Genomic DNA, 14020 nt, shown 5'->3' on the forward strand with positions numbered 1-14020 from the left:
ACATTAACATCAGCAACTTGTCGAAATCTTACGTATAGATCGTGCGTAGTGATACATGTTTTCCATAGCCATGTAAACCAAAATAAACAATTCGCTGTGAAAAAAAGTTCCTCGGATTATTTTAAACAAAATACTTGAACAGACTTTTGCAGAATAATTGAAACTTTAATAACGGTAACAACAACGATTCTGTGTAATCTGATTATATCTCTGGTGTAACTTCACTTATAATATATAGTTTCAAATCAAACCGCTCGCTCTTCCGGTTATCTAATTTGCATATCTAATTTGCATACTTATGTCATTGGGGTATGACATACATGTTTTTATGTCATAAGCTTATGTCATGGATAAATGCTTAAGTTAAATGATAAATTCTTATACCGTTGACTGTAAATAAAGAAGTTGTTATCCATATACTTCCTGTGAATATGAAGAATGTCCAACTTTGATTTAATTAATATTCATGGTTAAGCTTTCAGATACAGACTTGGCGGCATATTGGATGGACCTAGCAATATAATCTCAATAAGACCCGTGTCACTTTAGGCTTGCGTCACATTTGAAATTGGCATTCCGTGATTGGACCCAAGTTCACTCACTCATTCACTCTTCTGTACATTCGGTATAACGTACTTGGTTTGGTTGAATATGCCGTGTCAGTATACGTACACGATCGTGCACAAATACCATCCCGCAAAACAGTTGGTGTGAAACCTTTGACGTGACACGTGGGAAGTTATCTCCCCAAACTGCAATCATTAGTCAGGCTGTCGCATCCGTTATTTGTATCAACACGCACGATGTGTGAATTGGTATTGACACTGATTATGATCTGCCGCTCGTAGTTGCAATGTAGCTTCTAACTAAGCTTAAAGCTTATTTGGAATCCGCCTGTACCATAACAAGGTAGGTTATGACAATAATATTTTATTACCTATTATGTATGCGACGCCGTTCTGCCTTTTTCCATATTTCACATCAATTATTCGTTTATTAATATTACAAAACAACCTATCAACATAGCAATCGATTTTTTTTTATATCAAACCGTATTGTTTTTACATCAGAAATTCTATTTTAGATATCATTTATGTGCTATGACATATAAAAAGCTTAGCAATGTATTTTGTGTTATCTTGAAATAATTTTATGAGATCAAGATTGAAGTTGTGATATCTAAAAACTTGAATTAATATTTGACATTTGATATGGTGATATCAATAAATCTTTTTTAATGATACCGGATGTGTGATTGCATTTATTAATTGTGTGAGGTGAGGTGAGGTGAAATGGGGTTTAACGTCGCATCCAAGATTATTGCACTTATATAGCGACGTGCATGCACGTGTATGTGTGTGTGTGTGGCTGCTTGTACTAGTCCGGACTGATGCCGATTTATAGTGCTAGCACACTGAGATACCATGCCGCAGTTTAACATGAATACCCCACTCAGACACAGTATACTGACTCTGAGCCGACCAGTCCTTGTTTTAGCCCCTTTATGCCGAACGGACAGGGTAACAACAAGTACCATCTTTTAACGTCTTTTGGTATGACGCGGCTGGGGATCGAACCCCGGACTTTCCGCTCTCCGGGCGGACGCTCTTCCATTAGACCACGGAGGCGGTCATTAATTTTGTGATGATTTTTAACAATAGGGTATGTAAGATAGCACTTAATCGATTATTGATATAATTAATTCCCCTTTTCAGCTGTTTTCTATTAATTTTGAATTTGTGTAAATTCTTTTACGATGTCACATTAAAACATGTCGGTAAGATAAATTTGTAGTAGCAGGATCAGTTGGGGTACATGCGGCTCGTGGTATAAAATAAGACTTAACGCGGGACGCATAAAACCCAGGTACTCCTCGTGATCCTGCTTCAACTTATAATATGGGGCGGTCGGGTAGCCTAGTGGTTAAAGCGTTCGCTCGTCACGCCGAAGACCCGGGTTCGATTTCCGACATGGGTACAACGAGTGAAGCCCATTTCTGGTGTCCCCCGCCGTGATATTGCTGGAATATTGCTAAAAGCGGCGTAAAACCATACTCACTCACTCACTCACTCAACTTATAATGTGTGGTAGGTTTGACAGGCAATATTCGCGAATAGTAATTATTGTGTGTGACTTTCAGGGAGATTTCTAGATTTGTTTGAACCAAGAAGTAAATCATCATTATTGATATCACATTCTGGATTTCCATATTTCAATAAATATATTTGCATTAAGTGATATCTCAAAACTATTTAGTCATTATTTAAAGTCTTATTTGGGATGTCTATAATTGAAGATTAAAATCACTTATTCGATTTATTGATCTATTAAAATGCACCAGCATAATTAATAACTAAACATCAAATTTGTGATATCAATAAATGTATTTATCGCAGACGGTGTACGCTTTTCAATGTTTACTTATTCTCTATGACGTCTATTGGACCAAGGGTAACAATTAATATCATCATAAAATAGCGTTATATGTTGAAATATTGTATGATTTATATATGTATTTGCTTAATACCAACACTTCGGGAACATCTTCCGTATGTTTCAGATGAAGACTAAGGTATTGCTGATAGTGTTGGTCGTCGCAGTGTTGTTGCTACACACTGGTGACGCCAGGAGACGTCGTTCCTGGTTCCGGAGGTTATTTCGTTCGGGAAGACGTATGTTTGTATATGTTTGTATATGTTTGTCCACATTTGTGTCTGTATTTACATTGAAGGGCGATTGGGTCAGCCAAGAGGTTTGAAGCGTTCCCTCGTGCCGCCGAACAACATATCCAAATACCAGTACATGCGTATCTCCAAAACAGCATTAACGGTAATGGATATTTGTATATGTATTATTCTGAAGATGAAGTTACTCTTTATCTTTCCCAAGCTTCTTGCAAGATGGTTATTTTGTTATAGTTCCCTGAATTATACTTTGTTCTGAAGGGCGATATATGATAACGATCAAACTCGGCCAACAAGAAATGCCAATTCTTAAAGGTAAATGTCCGCACAACTTGCAAACAATGTTGTTACAGTTATCGGACCAGTTCATGCCAATTGCAAAAAATGTTAAACTATCACTTGTATTTTCTATCATGAAACAATAACTTGAGGGGTTCATAAGAGAAAAGATGTTTCGAATTTCTATAGAAAATCTAACAATGAGCAGCCCCGTAACGTTGGATTTTCGTGTCATATCTTTGTACTGTGATCACGTGCATTTCCTTTTCGACGCTGTAAATATCGTCTGCTTGTCTCGATTTCGCCATTGGTGCCACGGGTTTAACGATATTGTAATGTAGTGTCGCTGTATAAAGTTAAGATGACGACGTCAGAACAAGAAGCTATTTCAACGATATTATTTCTTGCATTTGTTGTACAAACAGCGTGCAAGATATTGGGTAACAAATGCCACTGGCACGGCCGAGATGTGGGAGACGTTGACGAAGCAGCCGTGGGTCCTCACCTCGACATACCCGAGACATCTGCTGAGTCGAAGTGAGGTGTGGGTAAATCATAATTGTTTTACGGGCTGCTGACCTCTTTAATCAGTACAGTATCGTTCTCAGTGTAACAACTGTCTGGAATCACGAACTGATACGTATGAGGCAAGGGAATTGCTTACGTTGTTATGATCGTACGAGAATCGTATCGGTGAAGTTGACAGTTGTAAGTATAAGAATGTTCCTTTGATTGTGTGGTGTGTTATCATAGTGTTTTAGGAATGATTGTGTGTGTTGAGATGATCGCTTGTCAGTTGTATAATGACATTCTAACGAATACCAACGTTGATCACATAATCGGTAGGTTTCTCCGCAAGATAAAGCCAACGGATAAAAACGATATCCGTTGGGGTCATATGCGGATAGAGATGCAAATATCAAAGGTCAAGCAGGGACTACTCTCAGTGTTTATAAACAAACATGGCGTCGCCCTGTTCATTCGGCGATCGAGTCTGAAGTAACCATCGGGAATCTGGAGAAACTACTGGGATAATTGCTATCATTATCAAAGGAAAAGTCTAATATATTGACAATCAATGTCAGACTGTTACGTAGCTAAAGCATTTTTGGCCGACTGTCAACAACGTCTGACTGGCCGTGACGTCTTGTAGACTAGGGTCAGAGTAGCTTCCCTTTGATAAAGGGCAGTTACTCCAGCAGACAGACGATTGCCGCGAAAGGCAAGGAGAAACATTTTGTGTACGCATTTGTTGTTTTTCATATATCTAGTACATATGTATAAGAAACAGGTTTCAGTTGGAACTATATTGGCTACTATCACTGTCCCACTGACACATCACTTACCTTCTGACGTAATATATAATAATGCGCTCATTTTAGGAAAACTTGCAATGTGTGGGTGAAGTTTGTGAGAGATGGGGAGAGATTTTTCGTGTAAAGAATTGCAGAATGACATTATATGGTAAAGAGGTTATCACTCTTGTGTGTTTTGGGAGGGCAAATATCCTGCATTAGGAATAAGCACTATGTATTTAGCTCGCCAAAGCTCTCTAAATACAACGTTTATTCCTGATACAAGATATTTACCATCCCCTAACACACTCGCGTGGTAACCTCTATTTACTTGAAGCAGCGAGTTCTGTTGTCTATCATTGGTGGCAGCGGTGGGATACCATATTTTTCACTTGTTAATGGCTAGTGCCGGTGTATCACAGTGGGCCGAGTGTGAAGGTGGTGATATTGAGAGTCATTTGAGTCAAATGGAAAGTTTATGCGTCGTCAGATACAGCACTGAGGAAGCCAAGAAAGTAGCGTGCGTTCACGTAGCGCTGAAGGGCGAAATCAAGCAATTTTTCACATTATCTGAGGAGCAGCAGCAATCGTACTCGGGTGTGAAATACTGTAACTTTCTGTTACATAAATATAGTGGAATCCTCCTTCTCGGAATAGGAGGTCAGGCATAACTACTGTCAGTTCCTGATAAGAAACTGCTGTTTTCACCGACTTGAACATGTCTGGAAACGCCTATTTCACAAGTCAAGTCGGTGAAAACAGCAGTTTCTTACCAGGAACTGACAGTAGTTATGTCTGACCTCCTATTCCCAGAAGTAGGATTCCACTATATTTATGTAACAGAAAGTTTCACTCAATAACCAATGTCCAGCTATATCCAGTGAGGGGGCACGGGTGGCCCAGTCGTCTAAGGCGCCGCGATTCACTGTGCAGAGTTGCGTCCCTTGGGCACGCCAGAAACCTATGATTGTGGGTTCGAATCCCGGTTCGCCCCGATTATGTTTCTAGGTTTGTCAGCACCATACCCGTGCTCGTGGGTTTCACCGAAGTGGTAAACGTCTGAGACCTGCATCACTTCGGGCTTTCCTCCCACATTAAGCTGACACGCCGCGATATAACTGGAATACTGTTAAAAGCGGCGTTAAACCAAACTCACTCACTCACTCACTATATCCAGTTAAGACGTGTCGAGAACGCAACAAAGGTTAGAAGGGGTAGGAAATTGATTTGATGAATGACATGGTCACTTCGCGGCTCATCAGATGCATCACTGCCTAAATATGGACATCACATGAGTTGAATATCTCCTGGGGCGGTATTCATAAAAAAAACTAAGATTTTTTAAGTCTAAACCTAAGTTTTAGAAATCTGACTAAGCAAAGTCTGAGACTTAAGTTGATATTCATAAAGATGCTAAGTCAAAAAAGGTAAAAAACTTCGTTATTTTTCCAAACTTAGGTTTTTTCAGACTTAAGTTATTTTATGAATACCGCCCCATGTAGATAGTGACATCGCCACAGCCTACTTCATTGTCATTGAACACAGCATTCGTGCATTTGGTAGTTTCGTGACATGTGGTGTAGATTTGGCATGTAATATCGGGACTTTGTTTAGCAGATTGTTTGAAACATTTAACACGGGAAAATGACAAGTTGCAGTGGAAGATTACTAACTGGGACTGACTAGCCCAGTAGATATGTCCTGCCCTAGTCTGCTACTCTCTTCTATGCTGAGCTTGGCCTCATAGTCATATCTTACAGCTTCACGTGTACCCAATAATTATCAACATGTTTTGTTCATATTTCAGGTAACGATTCTGTGAGCGTTGGGCATACATATTGTGACAATGTGAAGATGGATGCACAATAAAACTCAACGACAAAGTTTCATTACGTGTCCTTTTTAATACCAAATATAGTTTTAAAATAGTTTACAAACATGTCCAGCTGGGTACCGTCAAAATATATATCCAGTTTAAAGGTGTTCGACATAAGCCGTGACTAGAAGACAGAAGATAATCTGTCGGGACCATAATGTCAATTCAAACATCAACGTCAGAGAATAATCAGTTTTGAATATCTCACGAAACAAAGCTCATTTGTCGTGAAAGCAAAATAGCGATTTATTTCAAAATTAGTGTTATTATTTTTTTATTTATTTATTTTGCGTTTTGATGAATATGCTAGTAAGTCTACTTCTGTTTTGTAGATCATCGTCCCATGTACACAATTTTTTTTCTTTTTTAAAATAAGATTTTTATTTCAATTCAGTACACATAAATGCAACATTGGTGCATGAGATATATAAGTGTAGCAAAAACATGATCAGATATGGGTATGTACATATATTGATTGACTGAGAAATTATAATAGGCTGATAATTCCTCCCATTTTCTGTTGAATTTATTCAAACTTCTATTTTTCATTGCGATAATTCTTTTTCTATTTTAAATACATCTTTCAATATTTTTATGAAAAAAAAGGAAAGCATAATGGAGTTTTCTTAATCCTTGACTGATGAATGTATTTTTTTACAAGAAGAATTATATGGTTGTAAAGATAGCTGTTTTTGTTGTAGCAAAATAACTTATCCAGAATGGTAATATGAATATCATATGCAAGTTTCGAGTTTAGGTACATTTCAATTTCTAACCTTGATCATTCACTCACTTGACTCACATTCATTTTTATCACTCACTCTCAGTTAATCACTTACGCACTCACTTGCCCCACTCTCAGTTGATCAATAAAGCATACAGGACCACAGATGAACTATCACACTGTCAGTCGATTCATACATGATGAAACCATTCAGTGTAACGAATATTGTTGTTCAGAATTAATGAACTGATTATATATAATACAGACGAACCGTTTTAGCTCACAATACAGTCTCCTTCCTGTACATCGGCGGTACTGGATCGCCCGACAGCCTGCCGGCTATGGGTAGTTTATGAGTGGACCACCTTGTGCTACAACACTCAGGTTGTGAGTGGTGGGTGTGTATCATTGTACGCTGAATGTGGGACTGGCTGCTCAGACTTAAATCTGTAAACATATGTTCATAACTATGCAGTGTTCGTTCACATGTAGGGGCGGCAGGGTAGGCTAGAGGTTAAAGCGTTCGCTCGTCATGCCGAAGGCCCGGGTTCGATTCCCCACATGGGTACAGTGTGTAAAGCCTTTTTTCTGGTGTCCCCTACCGTGATATTGCTGGGATATTGCTAAAAGCGGCGTAAAACCATACTCACTCACTCACCCATGCCCATGTCATCGACCGACATTTACCGATAATTGGTATAATACATATGTAATAACTTACTTTATTATTGAATATCATATATTATGAGTCAGTGAGGTTTAAGGTCGATTTATAAAGTATTTCTGGCGTGGCAACCATATTGCAGTGCGACTCTTGTCGTAAATGTCTGCCACTTTGCTCAAACCCATGAGTATCCTTGCAACAAATAACATTCCGGCGCCTTAGGTAACTGGTCCATACGTGTCCCCAGCGCATTTCGTGTTGTGTGGACCGCCTCCGTGGTCTAGTGGTAGAGCGTCTATCCGGAGAACGGAAGGTCGAGGGTTCGATCCCAAGTCGCGTCATGCCAAAAAACCCGTAAAATATGGTACTTGTTGTTACCTTGCCTGGCGCTCGGCATTAAGGGGATAAAACAAAGACTTGTCGGCTCGGAGTCTGTATACTGTGTGGGGTATTCATGTTACACTGCGACATGGTATCTCAGAGGGCTAGAGGGCTGTATGCAATTAACCAGAAGCTGGTATCCATAAAGTTACGTTTTGTTGTCACCTTCACTATATTCCAGCAATGTGGCGGCGGGAGACGCCAGAAATAGGCTTCCCACATAATTGTACCCCTGACTTGTGTGGAATCGAAACACTTCGGTGCGGACCCGTGAAGATCCGGGGTAGAATAGGTCTTCAGAACCATACTTGCTGTAAAAGGCGACTATGCTTGTCGTAGAAGGCGACTAACGTTATCCGGTGGTCATGCTCTCTGACTTGATTGATGCATGTCATTGTATCCCAATTTCGTGGATGTTCATAATATCAATCACTGGATTGTCTGGTCCAGATTCGATTATTTACAGACCGCCGTCATATAGCTGGAATACTGCTGAGTGCGGCGTTAAACAACAAATAAACAAAACTTCGGTGCGACGAGCGAACGGTTATGTAGCTTGACTTCCCCAGCGCCTCGACTTATATCTGAAGTATTTACAATAATACAAACACACATTTGTGATGTGACTTTATTTATTAATGTTCATACTCATTTTGTTACATATAGGAAATATGAGTTGGACATCTTGGGTTTCGCTTGTCAACACAATTATTCTGAAAGAGAAAGTAAACCAAATTTGAATACAGGAAGTAAAGGATTTATATGATTCGTTAATAGTTTACATCGATAATCATGAGATAGACATCGTGCGTGTGTGTATGTGCACGTGTCTCTCGGTGTGCGTCTGTGTGTGTGAGTGTGTGTATGTGTGTGCCTATTCTATTAATTCATCCCAGCAAACATTGTCATTCAAAATAATACATGTTGATTGTACTCAAATAGGAAACGAACGAATTAAGGTCACTTACAGGCAAATGTTCACAATTAACAATCTTTGAGAAACACCTTGCATCTTAGAAAAAGACCCACTAAGTATTGTGCATCTATTCAGGTATGATAGTTTGTTTACTGGTCAAGGTCTTATAAGGGTCCTTTATGGCCAACAGGGTCGGCATACTTAAAGTGAGGTGAGGTGAAATTGGGATTATTGCACTTATATAGCGACGTGCATGCACGTGTATGTGTGTGTGTGGCTGCTTGTACTAGTCCGCACTGATGCCGATTTATAGTGCTAGCTCACTGAGATATCATGCCGCAGTTTAACATGAATACCCCACTCAGACACAGTATACTGACTCCGAGCCGACCAGTCCTTGTTTTAGCCCCTAAATGCCGAGCGCCAGACAGGGTAACAACAAGTACAATCTTTTAACGTCTTTTTGTATGACGCGGCCCGGGATCGAACCCTGGACCTTCCGCTCTCCGGGCGGACGCTCTACCACAAGACCACGGAGGCGGTCGCATACTTAAAGAAATGAGTTAAGCCTTTGAAAATTATGATGGTCGTCAAGTTGGCATCATACCTCCATACCCTCAATATCTGACATTCCAGTGGGCACTCTCTTGAAATCATGTTTAAAAATCGGCGACAAAATTCTTTCCATAATCATAAGAACACACTTCATTTCGCTTTTACTCTTTCAGCGTGAATTTAATGAATGACCAGTTCGGTGAAATGTCAAATGGGTATATAAACTCCTGAAGAATTCATAGTTTTAAATCAGACAGTTAAAGCGAAAATATGTGATTTAAGTAAAACCATGTGTCTTTATGATGACTGTAAACGTATGCATATGGATGCTGCAACTTTGATGTTGGGGGTTTAACGTCTCACCTAGATCGAAGTCTACAGCTTCCCGGATGTGACGCTGGTAGAGGCTGATGTCTTCCTTGTCTGCTTCTGGAAACACAAGAAGGTCTTATTGCTATGTATGCCAGGAATAGTTGGGCCCATTGTGCAAATTATGTATGTTGGATGAGTTCACCTCCACATTATTGATGATGACATTTCTATACCATTTCAAAGTGGCACTTGAAGTAAGAAGGCTCGTGACTCTTCTACGCGAGAGTGGTTATCTCCCTTACCTGTGATGTAACCCTCCTGGACAAGGTCATCCACGTCTCTGGTTGCAAGCACCATCATGATCTCGTCGTCACTGACTTGACCGTCGCCGTCCACGTCAAACTCGCTCACGTCGCGTTTACCTGGTGATGCAAATAGTTACAATTTTTTTCTTGGGTATATTTCAGATTTGGACCGATCACGCCCTACTGACAAGTGAGAACAACAATCCACTGCCCAGTACTATGTCACGCCAAACCATTCAGATTGAGACATAAACGTTTTAGGTTATGTTTTCGACGTACATTTCGAACCATACTTTGATGGCGTTGGAAGATCATCCCGTAGGGGGCATGGGTGGCCCAGTCGTCCAAGGCGCCGCGATTTGCTGTGCATAGCTGCGTCCCTTGGGCACGCCAGAAACCTATGATTGTGGGTCATTACCAGCCAAGGGGTCATCACCCAATCCTAGATTGCCCCATACAACCTGTTGTTATCAGACATCAGCTCTATGCAGCTGTGTTGGCGCTCAAACCTTTCAGCAGTGAATAGATACATCCTGGACACACCTCGCGGATGATTCATGCCCACATCCTTGGCGTTATTGTATATATTGACAATTTCCCATAGTATCCAACCCATCCATCACGCAACAATGCATTTCTTCTTAAACGTGTTCCTCTGTATTTGTACGCAACAGATGTAATTAAAAAAGACACATCGTTTCAACAATATATGTAACTTGTAGTGTGTCTCTGGATAGTCTGCTCAGCCCATACAAATGTACTTTTCGATTGTCTCCCTTGGCCTCGCCAGAAACCTATGATTGTTGGTTCGAATCCCGTTTCGCCCTGATAATGTTACTAGGTTTGTCAGCACCATCCCCGTGAACGTGGGTTTCACCGAAGTGGTAAACGTGTGATACCCGCATCACTACAGGCTTTCCTCCAACATTAAGCTGACACGCCGCGATATAACTGGAAAACTGTTAAAAGCGGCGTTAAACCCAACTCACTCACTCAATCACGCCGATATGTACCGATATGTACCTCTTACAGTGTTGCCCAGTATTCTCACAGTATCAGGAAGCTAGCTATCCACATAAAGTAAAATCGAAAGAAAAGCGAGTCAATTTTAAGATTCCGATAATATCACGAGCATGTGTTTTTGAATCACTATCAAATAATGATACTACCAGACTCGTGATTATTCACGTGGGTGACCCCATACATGTTGTCGTTGTAGTGTTGGTGAATTATCAGATTGATAAGAAGAAAGAGGTTATCCTTGTTCGATATTTTCTTGACTTCAATAAATACCCCTTGTGTAAGGAGACAAGCACCTACCAGATTCAAGTGCTGCTTTGATAGTTGAGACAACTATCCTCCCGGCATCGACAACTTTTGTAGCGACGCGTCTGACGGCACCTCCAACTGCACGTACTACACTCCTGAACCGTGGCAAACGAATACCCCAAGAATCGGTTCCGGGCAGGGCCACCATGGCAGTCAGGAACAGGAGGACGAGGGCGATCTTCATCTAGGTAGAAACATGGGTTAATCCACTGATGTGTTCTGAGAACGTTAAATGTGTCATGTGCATGAAGGTTAGCAATTGCATAGAATCTAGGCTAAAAATGGAAGTATATGAGTGAGTATAAGCAATATCACGGCGGAAATGGTCTTCATACATTATACCAATGTAGGGAATGGATCCCGGGTCTTTTATTTGATAATCGAACGCTTAACCACAAGGCTTTAACTGGTAATGGGCACAAGACAGTGTGTCACTATTGTTAATACTAATGAAGTTCCATTGGCGCTGGACCGCCTCCGTGGTCTAGCTAGTGGTAGAGCGTCTGTCCTGGGAGCGGAAGGTCGGGGGTTCGATCCCAGACGCGTCCAAACAAAAGACGCTTAAAGATTATACTGTTATGACCCTGGCTGGCGCTCGGCTTTTTTGGGATAAAAAACGGAATGGCCTGCTCGGAGTCAGTATACTGTGAAAGAGTAGGGTATTCATGATCAACTTGGGCATGGCATTTTCGTTGGCTAGCACTATAAAGTCGGCATTAGTCCGGACTAGTACAAGCAGCCACACACACACACACACACACACACGTGCATGCACGTCGCTATATAAGTGCCAGAATCTTGAAGGCGACGTTAAGCCCCTTTTCACCTTACCTCCATTGACAATGTTTAACGCGGATTTGATGTCAGTGTTATACAATACCATATATTTTTTTAATTTGACGTTTACACGATATACGGCTTTTCCATTGGACGAGAGGTCGGTCACATGACCGCGAAATTGACATTCATAAGTGTATGAACGACACAATTTGACGTTCATACGTTTTTCACGAGACCGTGTTCTTGAAATGACGTAAACACTGACGGACTACTGCCACATTCCTGGGGAAACCCCTGGGAATTCCCTAGCACGAAAACATACATAAGCTTATTTCTGATCATTTAGAACCTTTAATCTTGGTCTCAGCATTTCAGTATACATTGAGAAACGTAAGAGAGCCTGACTGCATGATTGTTCACGAATATCCTCGCTACGGCCTATCCTAATGAACAAACGAAGAAATGCACATCTAAACTATCGTCAGTATCGACTCAATTCGTGCCTAGGCTGACATTGACCGTCTCCAGCAATCTATGAATTTACCTTAGTGTCTGTTTGACGCATCTTTAATCACCTTTCAATAATCGGTCAGTTGATCAATGATGACTAACACATGTAACCGCCACAGGTTCATTAACAACTTCGGAAATCCTCCCGTCACGATTATCGTGTCGGTCATTTTGACGTCTTGTACTTGATGTAAATGTATTACGACGCGCTGTCATTGTGGCTGACTTACTGAGGTAGTTCCTTACAGACCTTTCTCATCTAATGGGGATGTTATATGAACACATGTGTTGCGTAAGATGTTTCTGAAGAGCAAGTTCTGCATCCATACGCTCATGTCACCCCTCTCTTTTTGGGGAACTATTTTATTCCGCGATATAGCTAGTTGTTGTTTGGCTGTCAGTGTAAACATGAAGTCACACGTACTAAATACAATTGTATTTAGATCTTGGCCTACACCCTTTGAGGTAAAGATTGTGATAAAAAATTATAAGAATTGACTTTCTCTTTGTGTGAGTTCATTGGAGTATGAACCTTCATAGAGTTTGGCCCTCACTCTATGAAGGTTCATACTCCAATGAACTCACGCAAAGTGAAGGTCAATTCTTAAATGTCCACTTCAAAACATACAACATATATCACGACAAACTGAATGTATATATATTGACATACAAAACAATAATTGCCTCAAATGTATATGTACGCATTGGACTCAAACAGTAAAGGAAGGATAGGAAAGATATAATATAAACTCATACAAAGACACCTACCTTTGCAGTTCTGGATATCAGTGGACAATGTTGTGGATGGTCTGGTACATGTCGGGTATATATAGCATGGATATGTTGATGGTTACACGCACCACATACGGATGCAATGATCTTTCTGACATTATCTGGCCAGCCATCTGATAACTCAATTACTTATTGTAGAGACATCAATAGAATCGGTCTGGCAGTTTATTTCATAAATATCACACACCTGTAACAGATTGTTTTATATCCTAACATTATTGGAAAGAATTGTTTACATTTATGCACCAAAACTCTGTGAAAATTCCTTTTTGTACTGAAAATATGAACTGATGGGCAAACATCTAAATTGAATTTATCAAAAAAATAAAAAACGTTATCAAAATGTCCCCGACATACTGCAAACTTAAGATGAAAAATACACTATTAACCCCTAAGTACCCCTGTCAAACTCATCGAAAACAAACAGCCATTTGTTTCATTTTTAGCCACCATTAAAGGTGGTTATGTTTGTTGTGTAACGCCGAACTCAGCAATATTCCCGCAATATGACGACAGTCTGTAAATAATCGAGTCCGGATCAGACAATCCAGTAATTGACAACATGCGCACAATTGGGATACGATGACATGCATCAACCAAATCAGCGAACCTTACCAT

At 40.4% G+C, this 14020-nt stretch overlaps 1 protein-coding gene and 1 long non-coding RNA gene across 2 annotated transcripts; one reads left to right on the forward strand and one right to left on the reverse strand.

Annotated features, from left to right (window-relative positions):
- Positions 1-754: 754 nt before the first annotated feature.
- Positions 755-6147, forward strand: LOC124133574. Its single transcript, XR_006860961.2, has 4 exons — positions 755-909; positions 2561-2672; positions 3389-3505; positions 6066-6147. It is a non-coding gene; the product is annotated as an uncharacterized LOC124133574 (long non-coding RNA).
- A 2370-nt stretch (positions 6148-8517) lies between these two features.
- LOC124133573 lies at positions 8518-13512 on the reverse strand. Its single transcript, XM_046498016.2, has 5 exons — positions 13379-13512; positions 11312-11504; positions 9989-10108; positions 9738-9803; positions 8518-8616 (listed from the first exon to the last, which is right to left on the reverse strand). Exons 2-5 carry the CDS (start codon positions 11502-11504, stop codon positions 8612-8614), a joined length of 384 nt encoding a protein of 127 aa, XP_046353972.2. The 5' UTR covers positions 13379-13512; the 3' UTR covers positions 8518-8611.
- Between the last annotated feature and the right edge of the window lie 508 nt (positions 13513-14020).

The sequence above is a fragment of the Haliotis rufescens genome, unplaced genomic scaffold, assembly GCF_023055435.1.
Source record: "Haliotis rufescens isolate VD_foot unplaced genomic scaffold, xgHalRufe1.0.p SCAF_5, whole genome shotgun sequence".
Taxonomy (NCBI): domain Eukaryota; kingdom Metazoa; phylum Mollusca; class Gastropoda; order Lepetellida; family Haliotidae; genus Haliotis; species Haliotis rufescens.